This window comes from Embiotoca jacksoni, unplaced genomic scaffold, assembly GCF_022577435.1.
Source record: "Embiotoca jacksoni isolate LCO1_2020_lvr unplaced genomic scaffold, fEmbJac1.0.p SCAF_16, whole genome shotgun sequence".
Classification (NCBI taxonomy): domain Eukaryota; kingdom Metazoa; phylum Chordata; class Actinopteri; family Embiotocidae; genus Embiotoca; species Embiotoca jacksoni.
Genome location: NW_027185296.1, coordinates 6,579,696 through 6,596,306, shown reverse-complemented (window position 1 = coordinate 6,596,306; position 16,611 = coordinate 6,579,696). Strand labels below are relative to the sequence as shown.

The window sequence follows — 16,611 nt, the reverse complement described above, 5'->3', positions numbered from 1 at the left end:
AGGGCGAGGTGGAGACCTGGAGGAGGCAGTGGAGTGGGCTGTCATGCACTGGCAGACCTGCCAAGCACAATTAGCACCATGTGACCCAGTCAGAGAGAAAGAGGCTGGACAGTGAGGGGACAGACAGTGAGGGGACACAGTGAGGGGACAGGCGGCTGAATGTCTGGGACATTCCTATTGCCTGATGCTAAAGAAAGGGCTTCACCTGCCCGCCTGAGGAATGGCAAGAATCTGACATGAAAGATGAACACCATTTAAGACTTTTTAAAGTGGAGGTGATGTCCTCATGTCGAGACAAGTTGTCTGCCCGAGTCTCCGAGACAACTTTCAGGGAGGAAGGGAAAGAAACACAGGAGACTTGTTTGTACACCGTAAAGTTACCTTTGGATTCAGCAATCGTGTTGTTGTTGTTGTTGTTGTTGTTTTTGGTCACATTTGAGCACGCGGGTTCATTTAAAACAGCTGACTTCAAGGACACGAGACCAGGTGTCTCCGTAGCCCACGTTAGCCACGTTAGCGATCACCTGTTGAGCTTCACGGAAAGTACGCAAAGACGAGCTCCCCCGAAGTAGTCAGGCCGAAGTGAAGTTGTGCAACAAGCCGGAGGAGTCTGTATAAAGTCTCTCCTGAAGCTGATTAAAGCCGACAGCTTTCACAAATAACCTCGTTTGACAAAACACAAGCGGTCGTCCGGAGGCTAGCACGCTAGCGTTACGTGGCTAAGGGGCTAATAACGTCAAGACCGACTTGGGTCTGATTTGGACCAGTTCGTTATAAATTCAAAGGACACCAAAGTTGGAAGAAAAAAAAAAAAAATGCATTACCCATTTTAACGTACTAATTGAAATCTGGCATAACGCACAAAATCCTCCAAAGGGAAACTCTACGTAGCGCTTGGCCGGCTGTGTGATTAGCTCTTTAGCCAGCTAGCGAGCTAGCGGCAGGGGGGAGGGGGGGGGGGGTGTCTGAAAAGTCCATTGAGTGAGACAACGGGAGGGTGTCCACCTGATCCCGCTGGACACCGTCGCTAACACGGGCCGCTTCCCTTACCGGCACGACGAGACTCGGGTTGGTCTGAATCAGCCGCATCCGAGAGGAACAGGAGTCCGCCTCTCAAGCTCAGTACAGCGGTCACTGAGATCAACAAGTGTCCCACATGGTTGGTTTTGTCCAGTTTGGTGTCCTGCTCTCCTCCGGGAACAATCTGGCACACAAACGACGCATTCCTCAGGCCGGTTCTCCCCGCAGGGCTCGGCTCAAATTAAAGGGACACTCACTTGTTTTCTCCTGCCTGCGCGCGTGGACCAACAACACAACAAGTGTCAACATTCAGGATTTGTAACTTTTTTTCTTTTTTTTTCTTTTATCAGGTTACAAGTCTGCTAAATGACCGGAGGGGGTGGGGGGGGGGATCAGACAGAGACATACGTGTTTTTGTTTTCTGGTTCACGTCAAAAAGACGCAGCTGGATCTGAAGCACACTGAAGATGCGTGGTGCCCTCAGCCTTGTGAAATATACCAGAACAACTTTGTTTAATAAACAAACTATTAAAAACAATCATACATTACATCCCCAGATGCCAGACTGCAGGATTTATAAATATTCTGGACATATTATGGCCGGTTTCAGTCATGAAATAATGAAGTGATAGCAGAGAATGACTGGATCCTCCTCCGCATGACAGTAATGATGAGAGTACTTCTGCTTCCCTCTTCTTTGTTGGAAACTTCATTTGCTGATGGGAAATTTGACACCAACAAACCCCGTGGCTTATGAGAAGACAGTCTCCCAATTTCCATTTATGTCAATGATGTCTGGTAAAAATCCAAGATGATAGCTATCACATCGAAGTCACTGTTAAAAAGTGTAAATGGAGGATCAATATTCACCGACTGTAGTCAGACTCCAACAATTTTCAGTTCACTTGTATCACAAGAATGACATTTTTTCTTTTAGTTTTAAGAAATAATAAACCATTGGATGTTTTTCTTCTGAGAGGTGAAGTAAGGAGCTGGTCTGTGTGTATATTCCTGTGATAAATATGTAAATGATCTGCAAGAGGTGGTGGTATGGATTTACAGTATTTGAATACAGGTAAGTAAAGTGTGTTACTTAGGTATTTCCTCCCTTACTACATTTTGGAGAAGACTGCACCGCAAATACCTGCCAGATGCAGTTTGAGTTACTTTACAGATTAACATTTAAAAAAAAAATGTTAAGAAATTTAGCACCCAAAAAGGTTTTCTGCGACATAATGTGTACTGATGTAGTAATGCAGTAATGCAGTAACATTTTAGAGGAGCACTTTTGCTTGTGATGATGTATTTTTATTCTGTGTTAATGTTATTATTACTTAATTAAAAGATATAAATGCTGCTTCCAAAGCTGTAAGCAAGTACCTACGTGATAGCTAAATTTGACTGAATTTCCTTTTGGTTGCTTGATCGTTCTACCACTCAGAGCAGCAGGAGATGCTTCAGTGGCATTGTAGCTATTATGTTATCATATATAACAAACTAAAGGGATTTATATGTATATCTCAATACCTTGAAATAAAATTTCACTGTGTTTGGGAATCTCACAAATCAAACGTATACACTGTACGCACAGGGTTTTGCAAAAACTGCAGCAAGAATAATAAAATATAATTAAAGTCTGCCAAATTTGAGCATTGCCATGAGATAACGTTCTACTCTTTGGATTATTCTACTGGTCATTTAAAAAAAAAAAAAAAAAAAAAAAGGATTCTATAGTAAATAACAATTCATTCTGCTTTTTCAAACTATTATCAGAGATTTTTCATGCAGTCTGACTTGAATGAGAGTTTTTCCACTGTACTCTGTGCACCGATGCCTCTATCAAGCGAACCTTTTTACATGTCTTTCATTAGTTATTGCAGGCTTATCAGCTGCAATGGAGAGCAACACACCAGGGAGCCGTGAGGTGTTGAAAAGTCCTGCACATGTCCTCCCTCCATGAATGGGTACATGAAGCTGTGATAGCCTCGAGACAAAAAAGGGACTATACTTTCCTGATGGGGGAGTTCATCCATAACAAAAAAAAGATACAGCAAAATGTGAATCATATTACAAGCTGGAGGAACAAAGCTAAGCGTGGCTGTGGCTTCACATAAACAACTGTAAGGGGATGGTGTTAATACATCAGATAAGACATCTAAACAAGTTAACTGAGTTGTGTTACATAAGACTCAGAGGAATTATGCAGTGTGAGAAAAGTGCAGCCTATGTCAGAGTGTTTTGGTCTGAAATACTTCACAGGTTTAAAGGAACTGCAAGTTAACGTTATCTTCTTTTCTGCACTGAAGTGCAAAGCAAAAGCAACAGTCACTATGATAAATGGTATTTGCTATAATTATCACTCTCTCGGTTAACATACAGCCGTGACGATAAAGTGAAAACTTTTTATTTGATGTTCTGTTCTCTAAAGTTGTAATCTGCCACATAACAAAGACGTCAATAAATGTATTAAAATAACTTAAAGCCAGAAATAGTCACTTATTCCATATAAAAGAGAATTTGGTGAATGTTTTATAAAGGTTTTACGTGTTGCAGCTTCTCCCTGTGTCTGTGCTCACGTGTGTGTGTGGCTCTGTTTGTTTGCCTGTGTGCTCCAATAAGTGGGTGAGTGAGTGCGCATGCAGTACAAATAGATGCGTGTTTGTGCATGTGAGCAGCACTTGTGCACATGTGTGTGAGGCTCAGAAAAAGCATGGGTGCGTGTGCACCTGTGACTGTGGTGTTACTCACTCATGCACTGCAGGCCATACTTTTTCTGCAAAGTCTTGCTGCACAGCGAGCAGGTGGCACAGCTGGAGAAAGAGCCCGGCACCAAGTGATGCCCACTACTGCTGCTGCACACTCTCTCCTTCTCTTTGGCTTTCTCTTTCTGTTGCTCTTTTTCTCGGTTCTTACCCTGCAGAGGAACAACAGACAAAAATGCAGAAAGTGGTTTTTATAGGCAAATTTGTGTGTTCTTCGACACTGCAGCACACACACACCGCATAGCTGTGTAAGACATCGTACAACTATGTCAGAGGCAGGATATATAATAGGGTTTGTGTAAATAGATTAGGGTTTTGTGAGTGCAACATGCACACCAGTGAACTGTCACACTTGATTTTTTTATTTTTATTTTTTTTTATTTTTTATTTTTTTATTATTATTTTTTTTTTTTAGTATTAGAAAATACTGAAGAGGAGAGCAGCAATTAAAATGTCTTTTTAAAATTCTGGGCTAAAATGTAATGGGACAGTTTATCACAAGATTTAATTGTAGCATTTATTCGGCCATGTCAGACAGTGCAGTTCAGGCAGCATGAATTTAAAGCGACAACATGTCCGTGGTATCAGTTTACCTTATCTTTATTGAAGGAGCCAGTCATCCTGTTCCTCAGAGAGCTGAGAGTCCTCTTCACCTTTGTGCCTTTCTCCACCTTCTCTGTACGATCCTCCTCTTCCTCATTCCTCATAGAAGAGAAAACAATTCAATACAAACCACGAAATAAGAGCATTTTAACGTTTCATTTGATTGATAATATGTCATAATGTCATATTTAACCTCTGATAATTATTCATGTTCAATACAAAATGTATTTATTTAATCATCTTGAAAATCTATTTTTTATTGATTTTAAAAGCTTAAGATTGGACAGTACATCAAACCTGTTATGTTCTTTAATGATTGTCAATCGGAAAATCTATTCAATTTAATTAATTTAAATAGCATTCAATATGCCATCCTAGGGACTTTACGGTTAAGACCTGACAGTATTAAAGCGAGAACGCCAACAATTCCACCCTGAGCGAGCGCTTGGTGACATCTACACATGAAAATCAATGTGGGAAAAAGGTGACTTTGTTGAATAGTTGTAGTTAAGCCAACCACACAATTGCAGAACAAAGAACATCTCTAACTGTACTGACACCTTGTTTCACCCTATTTCATTTTGACCATATCCTGTTACAGATGGTACACACAACCTCTACACAGGCAGAGAAGACACACAGCAACTACATGAAATTGTATTTCATGTCAAAAACATTGATCAATTAGAGCATTGGTGATAAGGGAACAATGACATGGCCAGTACTTACTGATGAGAGAGGAACTCGTACCAAGTGACACTTCCTGAAACTTTGGTATCTGACCTGCTGTTCCTCTGCTTCGCTCTGTGAAGGACAACTAGATGAGTTCATGTGTAGAGAAAACAAATTCCAAAGGAGAACTGGTACAAATATAAACTGCGAATGCCCATAAGTGCTTTGTGCTTTGACAAAGTTGAGAAAATTAAAGTTAATCTGTGAGTATAAGGTGGTGTAGGCAGCAGTGAAATGGGTTATTGTTGGTGATTTCAACATCAGCTGAGGATTCTGTGACATTAAAACCATTTTGAGTGCTCCACAGATCCTTTCTAGGGATAATGACATACTGTGTCATTGCATAAACAGGCACATGCAAACACACATGCCAAAAACATTCATGCATTGAACAATATATCATATTCACACACACACACACACACACACACACACACGCACACACGCACACGCCCTGGTCACAGTCTGGCTCTGCTGCTGCTCCAAAGACTGGGCTGGCGTTTTGAACAGCAGTGGGAGCACGCAGACCTCCCTCTCCTGTTTACTTACCCATGGTACAGCTTTAGCTCCTGCAGAACTTTCTGTACCATCAGCCTAAGACAAACAAGACACCGAGACTGAGTGGTGGCTCTGAGAGGAGAGGAGAGGACGAGGAGCGAGACTTCTGGGAGCTGGGTGTCAAACTGTGATTTAGAGAAGAATCCTCCCTTGTCTGCTGCATCCACACAATCGCCAGAGAACACATATACCTCCCCTCCCACACACACACGCACACGCGCACGCGTGCGCACACACACACACACACACACACACACACACACACACACACACACACACACACACACACACACACACACACACACACACACACACACACACTATGGGGCCATCTAAGGAACTGTAGGAGGTGGAGGAGACTGCAGACATATGACATGGAGCAGAAATGTCAGGAGAGAATGGGGAAAGCCCCTCTGTTATGTGGGAGTTAAGTAGCTGTACCACACTATTTACAACTGCAGAACAGTATGTGCACTACTGTACTGAACCATTCAAATGCTCGCCTCCTGTACATTAAACCACAAAAAACATTCATGTCCTACAGTGGTATCCTTTTTTTTTGTTTTCAAGCATCATTAAACCTGTACTGTCAGTCGGAGAGAAGCATCCTCTGGAAAGGAAAAATACATTTCACCATATATTCCACATTATTCAGGGCTGTGTACCCTTATTCAAGTTGCATTGTATTCTTACATATGGCTCTGTCCTTCAGTAGAGTGCAGGTTTTCTTCAGGGTCAAACTCCTCTGCTGTAGGAGAGAAAGACAAACAGGTCAAATATGAAAACAGCTGCCCACCTAAACGTACATGTGCTCTACATGTAGAAACACTCGGCCCCACCTCCTGCTGCCCTTGCGGCCTGTTTGGATGTCTGTACGACCCGAGAAATGTGTGCAGCTCGGGAATAATCGTCTGTGGCGAGGATCTCTGAGCGGGAGTACAGCTGCCTGCCAGGCACACCACCGGCCTGAAAGCATTAAAGCATAAACACATATGAACATCCCGTGCACATCTGATGTGCTTTACCTCCACTGCCCAACATACAGCAGATACATTGAGACTAATGATAAGTTCTCTGGGGTTTGGCACACTATTACAAACTATGAACATTTCTCTCGAAGTGTTTAAACCATCCAAGCTGTGACCCACTGTCAGTCTTATCCCTTTAAAAGATAAGTGAAATCAACAGTTTTCTTACTGTCCACAAATCCCACAAAGATTCCTTTGTGCTATAGAGTTACATTGTTGTTTAAAAACTATTAAAAAACACGAGTGAGTTACACTGTTGCACTGGTTGACATATTCCTTCACTGCTATGAGCACTGGCACTGTAGTTTGCTCTGACTCAGTCCCACATACATCTTCTTACTGCTGTGAAATGTCACTGGACCACCAAATGGGTATTAATTGGCATCTGAAAATAGTGCCAGACACATCCTGTATTCATTCCTGTTTGAGTAATTTTCACTAAAATTAACAGCATCCTGCAGTTTTAGGGAATTACCGAGCGAAATTTCAAAATAAAACAATATATTTGTGACCATTTTTTAAAAATATTTGTACCCTCAGTGGAAACTAATTCTCTTAACACACATGGCAAGTTGAAACGTATTAAAAGAAGGATGAATGTATTGTTGGTTTTGTTTTTTCTGTGGGATTTTTTTTTTTTAAACCAATTTTTGAAACCTATTGCTTCATTATCATCGTACTGGCCCTGATTCTTGGACAGGTTACCCTCAGGCTGGAACCATGCGACTCCTCTCCAGGACACGATGAGCAGCTGTGGTTCTGCAGCTGGGTGGACTTGAAGAGACTGTCACAGTGCTCCTCCTCCTCCTCCCTCTCTCCATCGCTGTCCATGGCCATGGTGTCCAAACTCAGTCTGGCAGCACAGCAAAGCAACACACACATAGCAGAGGGTTAACCAGGCAGAAAAATAGAACTATTAACTAAACAAAAGTTTTAAGCGAGACACTCTATGTTTTGTGTTTATTTTTGTGTTCTTCTTTGGTTTTTCATAAGGTATTTTGGTGGGCTGTTCATTTTCACATCCCAAAGCAGCATTATTTAAAAAGTTGTGAAAGACCAACCAACTAAACCACAAGAGACACTCAGCTCAGTTACCTGAACAAAACAATGACATTCATTTCCTTCACACACTAAGCACGCTTTTCAAATTGATAAGTCATAGAGAAACGCACAAACATGGATTATAAATAGCCAGATTCGAGACAATCTCCTGGACACAATAATGAAAAGATATCTCTACTGCCAGCATTATATCGCAGAGACCATTTTTTTCCTATGCTATAAAGACTAATATAAAACAATTTTAAGTGAAGATATGGATAGCCTTGACTGTTGAAAAAAACAAAACAAGATATAGCATGAATGACCTTCCCCTATAATGACCAAGATATGAGCTTAAAAGTAAAGGCAGAGAAATCAACCGGAAAATAGCCCAGTGTGCATTGATCACATTCATCCTGAAGAGATTTCCTCTGAATTGTTTCCATCCATCCACCTTACCTCCTCCCCAGGTTAATGGGGGACACAGGGACGCCCCAGCTGTGCCTCCGAGACGTCGACATGGATCTGACCAGGATAGGAAAGCTATCCAGCTCCGGCTCTCCATCTAAATCCAGATCCATGGCTTGGTCCTTTACTTCTCCCAGTCCTGTTACTGGCTTTTCTGTCTCCATTGGTCCCAATAGTCCATTCAGATTAATTGTCAGGCTGAGTCCTACTGCCAGGCCAACAGAGTCGCCATTGTCAAATATACAACCTGGCAACAACTTGGGACTAAGCTGAGTGACCACAAAGCTATGAGCAGGTTCCTCTGCAGACTGTTTACAGGGAGGGAATGAGACAGCATTGACCTGTGGGGAGTGTGTGATCACATATGTCTGTGCAGGTTGGTTGGTGGCGGCACTGTCTGTATTTAGAGACACCTGTAGGCCAACACTTTGCTGGGTTTTGCTCTCTGGGACAGTGGTTACTGTGGATGCAGTACTCTGTGAGGCCAGTATTCCTCCCTCCAGGTCTTTGAAATACTCGGAGTCTTTGAGAGAGGAGCTGAGGCCCTGCAGATCCTCCACACTGTTGCTCACCTCCACAAAGGGGCAGTCATAGTCGCTGACAACTGAGCATGCATCCTGAAAGTTATACAGAGTTGAGAGATAAAGAAAGAGGAAATGTGAAACAAATATGAACAAAATTAAACACTAAGACACATAAAACTGATAAAACAGAAATGTTAGCAGCTTTTATGAGGCTGTACTTTTGGCACGGTATACTGTGTTGAGCTAAATACATCAGTGTGCTAAAAATGATAATACTAACATGATAATGGAGGTATAATGTTTACAGTGTTCACTTATTAAAGAGGGTTAGCAAGATAATACACACAGCTGAGACTGATGGGAATAACATGTCATAAAACAATTATTTGTGATGGTTCCAGTTGGAGGATCATTAGCACAGAGTTATTACAATTCATCCTCTGAGGACCATCAATGTGTGTAACAAATTTCATGATAATCCAGCAGACCAGACCTTAATCAATGAAAGGTGAGGAGATCCACAGACACATACTAGGAACCATATGCACAAAGATTCATAAGATATTTTTCTGAATAAGTGAAAACTCTTAGCTGCAGGTGGCGCTAGAGGTATAGTCAAGAGATTGCGAAAGTGAGGGAGTTATCCTCTGGTGAACATGAATTAACAAAGATTCATGACAATCCATCTTGTAGGTTTTGACATCCTTATAGTTATATTGCAAGCATGACTAATAAATGAAATCCAGTTTAAAGAAATGTGAATATAAGGATGATCCAAACAAAGAATTTAGCGCTTTACCTGGTCATCATTGGTGCTACCAAAGAAGACATCTTCAGTGACTGAGGCAGGGGATAAAGAAGAGGATGATCCTTTATCACTGGGAGCATGAGGCTGGGAATGGAGTTGAGTGCTGGGAGGCCCACAGGGCTGACGACATGGCTTGCACTCTGATGCTAAAAAGATAAAGGATTTGATTTTTGTTAGCTTTAGACAAATGCAGCAGCTTCAACACTAAAAGAAAAGGGACACAAAGAAATCCGATATTTCTGATTTCATCAGCTGCACAACACCTGTGTAATCATTTTGAACAGTTTTGTACTTGAAGAGTAAAAGCTCTGTTGCAGGCCCTGCTCCTGTCTCTCATAGAAAGCTCCTTTACATTTCCATTGCATAAACAGATTCCTTGATTCACATCATGCCACAAACCACCGTCACCACGAGCAACTGCTCAGTGAGCCAGCATTAGTCTCCATGTCAGTGGTGGAGAGCAGGAGATTATTCCATCACCAAGCTTTCAACAGCCCGAGAGGCTACTTGTCTGCGGTAAATAAAATAAAATAATATAATATAATATAATATAATATAATATAATATAATATAATATAGTGCAGTAAGCACATGCTATATGAAGAAAATGCACCGAGCAGAGGTAAATGTGTAGTTTAGTAATGCATACTTGAGGTAAAATGTGTGTAATTTAAACATTTCTTACATTCTACATTGATATAAAGTAGTTATGTCAGCATCTCATGGCGTCAGAGTATAGGTCATGTTCACTGCTCGGGTTTCAGCCACACCATGCCCATCTGAGGAGGGGAGAACCGCAGCTACGACAGGTTACATAACCCTCATTTCATAAGGAACGCCTCCTGTGAACCCAAGACTTAGCCTAAGACAGCCTGGCTCCACAGATCCTGACTCATTCTCCATCAACACATTTACACTGTTTTTTTTTTTCCCCCTGTGAAAGTAGATTTTTTTATTTAACGTGGCTAAAATCTACAGAGCAGCGTCCTCTAATACACATTTCCTTTTTGTGATTTCAGCAGTAAAGGAATTGTGACAGAGAAGCTGGCAGACTCTCTGAACTAAAATCAAAACATACAAATGCAATATATTAAGTTTTGGAGTCAAAAAAAATAAAGTAAAACCATTGAAAGTTTCCACTCACTGATCCTACTTAAGTGTTTCCTTTGAGGCTGCTTTAATTTCTATAGCATAAGCAGTTGTAAACACTGACATAAAGTTTTCATACAAACAAGAACATTACCAGTCATTATGCATTTCTGTCCACTTGATGAATGCAGCCGTGTCTCATATTTACCGTATTTTAGTTCATTTTTGGTATCTACCAACTGCACAAGAAAATATGGAGTTTAGCTGTTAAATGAAGCACTATGTTCCCCAGCTATGCCCTTAGCACTGAGACTGAATCTTATATAAATGTTAAAATGCTATGTTGCAACTGTAGGTAGTCAGATTACGTTGGTTATTTGATACTGTACATTACGCATGTAAAATCTTTTTTAGAACAGCTTTAAAACCAAACTAGAATTATTGCATTTCAAGTTGCAGTCTTCATCCATATCTGAACAGACTTACATAATACATGTAGTGAAGACGAATCCTTCTATCTGTTCACATCCTCAGCGAATAAAGCTGATTGACAGCAGACAATGTTTCACGTATGGATGTTGCTGCAAAGAAGCCTCAAATTCTGAAGACAAGGGGATCACCAAAATCTATTCAGTTCATCGTTGACTCCAACTGAACGTTTGTCCCAAAATTTGAACAAAGTCCCTCGTGGTATTCCTGAGATATCACATTCACAAGAATGAGTTAACGTGAGATCACAGTAACCTTGTCCTTTGACCTTTGAGCACCAAAATCTAATCAGGTCATCATTGAGTCTAAGTGAACATTTATGCCACATTTGAAGATATTTCTTTGAGGGGTTCTTGAGAGATCTCGTTCATGAGAATGGGAGGTACAACCTGAAAACATAACGTCTCTGGTTATGGCTATCGCAGGTGCAGGGGCACAAAAAAACGGATACAATCCATTGTGCTGTTTACAGTATGAAGGATTTTGGATGCATATCTGCTCATATCTTAAAATATTAAACGTTATCACTCTGACCTTTAAATTAATACCTCAGATGACCTAGAAGTGTAACAACAGACCTGTTATGCCTTGCTATCAATGTAGTCATCTTCAGTTGAGTCTCATCACAGGATAGATTATAGCTATAAACGTTCTTAACACCAACCCTCACCTCTTAAAAAGTGGTTTACTACTACGGTGAACTGCAAAACCTGATAGTTGTAGTAATATTTGTGTGTGAAGATTGTTCTAGAAACTCAGTTTTTCTAGATTTCATCTGTTTGATGAATTTGTTTTTGAGACTCTCTTGTAAAACAGATCTTGAGTTCAGTGACACTAACTAACTAAAAAACTTTAGTAATCACACCAAACAGATTTGAAATAAAACCAAACAGAGGAATCCATTAACTTGATCCAGGCCCTGTGGGACTCATGATCTCTATTTATTTCTCTGTCAGTCTTTTTCTAAGTTGCTGGCAAACCATCACTGTTGAGTGAGAGACCTCAGCTACTGTTGAGCAGTGAGATAAAATGCAGACTGCAACAGTCCTGCAACATGTCCGGCTATAAACCTGCAGCATCCACTCCCGTCTTCAGCTCGCCAGCCAGAGATGCTCTCATATAAACACACAGACAGACACGTTGTAGATCTACCTTTCTATATTACTAAATCACTGGCTGAGGCTGCAGGGGTGGCAGAGTCCCCCGCCGGAGGGACAACTTGTTTGTGTCCAAATCCCACTCATGTTAAGTGTAAACGGTAGACGCTCTGTGCAGACACTGCAGCGGCTGCTTGATGCTGTCTCGTAGAGGCGCTGTGGCCTTTTATGGTTGGCCTCTCATATCTCCTGAGACATGACACAAGGATGAAACATCAGTGTGTCTCTGTGCATGTGTGTTCAGGTGTGTGTGTGTGTGTGTGTGTGAGTGTGTGTGTGTGTGTGTGTGTGTGTGTGTGTGTGTGTGTGTGTCTCTGTTTTGGCACCGTCATATAGTCAGCTGTTTTCTTCATCGTTGGCTCCACATAACGAAGGGTGGTCCGACTCGGCTATTAAATCTAGTGACTATCATCAACTAATTATTCACCAAGAGACTTTAACACCACACTTAAATCACTTTAAATTGTTTCACCTAATATTTACACGATATTACACCTTATATTTCTTTTATTTATCCTTTTATGTAATTCCATCACTATAACCGCATGTCTCTCCATCTTCGAAGAAGGAACCCTTCTCTCTTGCGCTCTCTGAGGTTTCTTCCATTTTGTTCCTGATAAATTATTTTTTGGGGACTGTTGTCTTATTTAAGGATAATTATAAGTTTTGATTTTGGGCTATAAAATATAAATGCAACTATTAAACACCGGTATCTAAACAATTTTTTTATTTAACTTTAAACATATGTAAATAGTTCAAATAGTCATAGTTTTATATCGAAATCTAAAGGAGAATTTTGTCTTTTTTGTTGAATGTTGAATGGTTACTGACAAACTTGTGTGATTTATAATATTGTTTGTTTTCATCGTTTTGGTAGGTTTTGAAAAAGCAGGAGGTTTGGGCAAAATGTGAAAATGAGGTAATGAGGGCACGTGTATAAATATTTGCAAAGCTCCACAATAACCACAAGAGGAACCTGAGCATCATGTGATAAGGTCAGTTGATTTTTTTTTTTGATTTCATAATGAGTTATTTCCCACAGATGTAAAAAAAAAAAAAAAAGTGTATGTGTAGATGTGTTTCCAACTGAGCCACAATTACAAAAAACACCTATTTACGCAGTTGAGGTCATTCTGATGAGACACATAATGTTATCCAACTACAGAAACTACAGATGCCACCTAATCATTTAATATATTATTCAATGCACTACATATATCATGGACTCTTATGCCTCTGAGACAAAGTGCTTATATTCAGGCTGCAGTGACCCTTTCGTACCCAGATGACTGCAGCCCTGGTGAGAGCCTGTAGTGAGTGTCTCGGCGTGTTTGACAGATGTTGTGTGTAGGTGAACAGAGAACACAGAGGCTGTTAGATCTGAGGTCGGACCGCACATCAAAACAACTGTCATCTCGCAGATCCTCTTTGATCACAAATTCTTCTGACTACTGTTTCAAAGTGCCGAGCTGCACCGACACTCGAGCTGGAGCCTTCTACGCAGCTTCGTTATGCTCCAAAACGTCACACTGCTCTGACGATAACAGCAGGAAAACACAAAGCATGAAACAATTCAAGTTCGGTGTGCTATACATGAGGCTAGAGGAGAAAATTACTGGGAAATAATATGAGCTGCTGCATCTGTGGTGGGAGTAAAGCTCCACTTGTCAATCATGTTTTCTGAATGGATTTTAAAAAACAGTACAATCCTTTATTATCCACAAAAAAAACTTTATTTAAGCTGTTGACTGTAGACACAAAATACACTTCCAAGAATCAGACTCTTTTTTTTTTTAAAGTTTCATTGTGACAGTTCTGCACTCACATCCATACAAAACTTTCAAAACACTAGGGTTAGAAATGACTCACTGAACTTTGTCATCTGATACACTGAAACTATCTTTCACCACAAACCCCAGTCAGGTCAAAATGGTGAAAGGCAACTTTGTGAAAAGAAGTGAATGGAGTTTAGAAGAAGGGATGAAGTAAGAGAGGTACCAAGCTCACACTGGCAACATCTTCAGGTCACGTCCAGGCCGCAGCCTCTGCTGAATCTCAAACCCACTTTTCTGTCCTCACTCTGTGCTCTCCAACACAGCCTAAAATGCCAGGAATATAACCTCAATATAAAAGCACATTACCTCTCTTGAAGGACCATCTCTTCATCCAGAGTTTGGAGAAGGACGGCCACGAGTTGTTAAGAGGAGAGTCCGCCATAGGAGCAGTGCAGTGGGGAGGCCAGCTGGAACTGGAGCTCACTCACACTGGAGCTCCTGGCAGCCAGCGGGAGGAAGAGGGAGGGATGGAGAGAGGAAGAGGGAGGGATGGAGCGACGAAGAGAGAGGGAGGGGAGTCAAGAAAAAGAGAGAAAGAGCGCGTCCAAGGCAAGGATCAGCAAGCTGCTGGTTGGGGATTACCTCCAGTTGGGTGACAGTGGGAGGAGAGGTAGGAAGAGAAAAGGAGGCATGAAAGATGAAGCGATTTGCTTTGGATGTGCTGAAAACTTCAAGTTCTTGATAATAAAGTATAAAAGTAGAATTTCAAGCTTTCAGTTCTACTTTAAAACCACCAGCAGCAGCAAATGCACCATTGGTCTTCTTTTTGGAGTAATTCTGATTTTATATATTTTGAAGATTTTCACATTTTTAAAAGCCGATTGGATGACAATTAATGGGAGGTGACGTGTACTTTACTCGACTAATCTCAGTGAACACTCAAAAATTAATTCAATAGCTGAACAAAAAAAAAATTTCTTTACATGTCCAGACCAGTTTAAAGATGTCATTGTTTCAGGAAACAGTGCAGAAAGAGAAAAAGAGAAGGAAGTATCATGCAATGAAAGTATAGAGCAATAATACATTCTGTTTTTTCCCCTTGTCTAACTCACAAACGCACAACCTACCATGTTTCTCCAAAATCAAGTGTGTTTAAAGAAAAGCGTACAACAGAGAACGTATCTCTGTCTGCCACAGCTACTGGCCTCAGAGCTTGACAATTCCTGCAACCATTGTGCTTCTTAATTTGCAGCAGTGTAACTACGGATGACTGTCAAGTTCAGCTCACTGCACATCAAGTGGAAAACTCTCCTTACTTTCCCACAGACATGGAAGCACAGCACTGGCACAGAGAAGGCAAGTGGAAATATATTTAAACAGAAATGCTTTGCTCAAAACCCCCTTCACAATTCAGACATCAATGATTGTGACTAATGAACTGGGCCTATCGTGTGGAAAGAACCTGTAAAAGTCACGAAAGCAAAGTCTACTTACATTGGATGATATTTGACGAATTGTTGCAGGTAAATCCTTCCTGTTCACAAAACGAAGAACAAGAAAAGGCGTCTAAAGACCTTCAGGTTTGACTGTGTTATGTGAGAAAGTTGGGCTGGTCTTCTGTGACTTTGCAGACAACCAGCCAGCCGCAAGATCTCGAATACTGCTTCCTCTTTCTCTCATTTTATGCAGCTGAGACTGAAGTGAAGCTGAATGGGCAACACATACATTCTCCCACATCAGTGCTGCTGTTGTAACGACACACACACGCACACATGCACACACACACACACACACACACACACATATACACACACGCACACACGCACACACACACACACACACACACACATTTCAGCACAACCTTCCTCCTGATCTCACAGACTACTGTGTTTACAGCATCTTCTAAACAGTGCATTCATAAGCAGTGCACCCATCGCTGACATGTCAGGACTCCCATTAGTCTGACCTGCAGCCTCTTCTTCTGCATCTTCATACTGTGCAGCTCTCTGCTCCCCTGCACAGCCTTGAGAACCGGTATGAAGAGGAACTAGCTGTGTTTGAAGTGGTTTCAGTCAGAGCCTAACTTCAACATGATGCAGGCTGCAGCGCTGATCTTTCACTCTGAGAGCTTCATGTGAGTGAAAATAAAGACTGAGCGCCCACACAACCTCATGTTTTCTTCTTTAAATACAATTTACATGCAGAGAGAGTGAAAAATAAATATGTTTTAGTCGAAGTTATATTTAGGCAGTCGGTCTGTTGCTGTCCTTGGTTCACCTCAGAGTGGTTCTGTACTGGAAAAAAAGTTCATTCAAAGATTATGTGTATTATATTTAGACTTAATTGGTGGAGGTGCATATTTTCACTTCCTTTTTTTGCAGGTGTCTTGTCACGTATTGTAAGTAAAGCATGTTTACCACAGCAGGGTTCTGTCCCTCTAAACTACCGTCAAGATGCCGTCTTGAGTCACTTGATCAGATCCTTTCAACTGCCAGCAACTACACTTCTTTAACTGAACTGGGATGGTGAAGAGGGGGCATGAAAACCTGGTAGGACA

The 16,611-nt window shown here is 41.2% G+C and overlaps 1 protein-coding gene across 1 annotated transcript in view; it reads right to left on the bottom strand.

Moving 5' to 3' along the window:
• arhgef18b (rho/rac guanine nucleotide exchange factor (GEF) 18b) overlaps positions 1 to 15,627 on the bottom strand; it is a 43,215-nt gene extending 27,588 nt beyond the window's left edge. Inside the window, exons 1-9 of the mRNA XM_069150533.1 lie at positions 15,549 to 15,627; positions 9,536 to 9,690; positions 8,204 to 8,829; positions 7,409 to 7,556; positions 6,515 to 6,641; positions 6,369 to 6,423; positions 5,115 to 5,189; positions 4,376 to 4,484; positions 3,769 to 3,934 (exon numbers count right to left, since the gene is read on the bottom strand). Of these exons, the coding sequence (XP_069006634.1) occupies positions 3,769 to 3,934; positions 4,376 to 4,484; positions 5,115 to 5,189; positions 6,369 to 6,423; positions 6,515 to 6,641; positions 7,409 to 7,556; positions 8,204 to 8,376 (853 nt within the window). The 5' untranslated portion in view covers positions 8,377 to 8,829; positions 9,536 to 9,690; positions 15,549 to 15,627. The remainder of the gene's footprint in view (positions 1 to 3,768; positions 3,935 to 4,375; positions 4,485 to 5,114; positions 5,190 to 6,368; positions 6,424 to 6,514; positions 6,642 to 7,408; positions 7,557 to 8,203; positions 8,830 to 9,535; positions 9,691 to 15,548) is intronic.
• Positions 15,628 to 16,611: the final 984 nt, after the last annotated feature.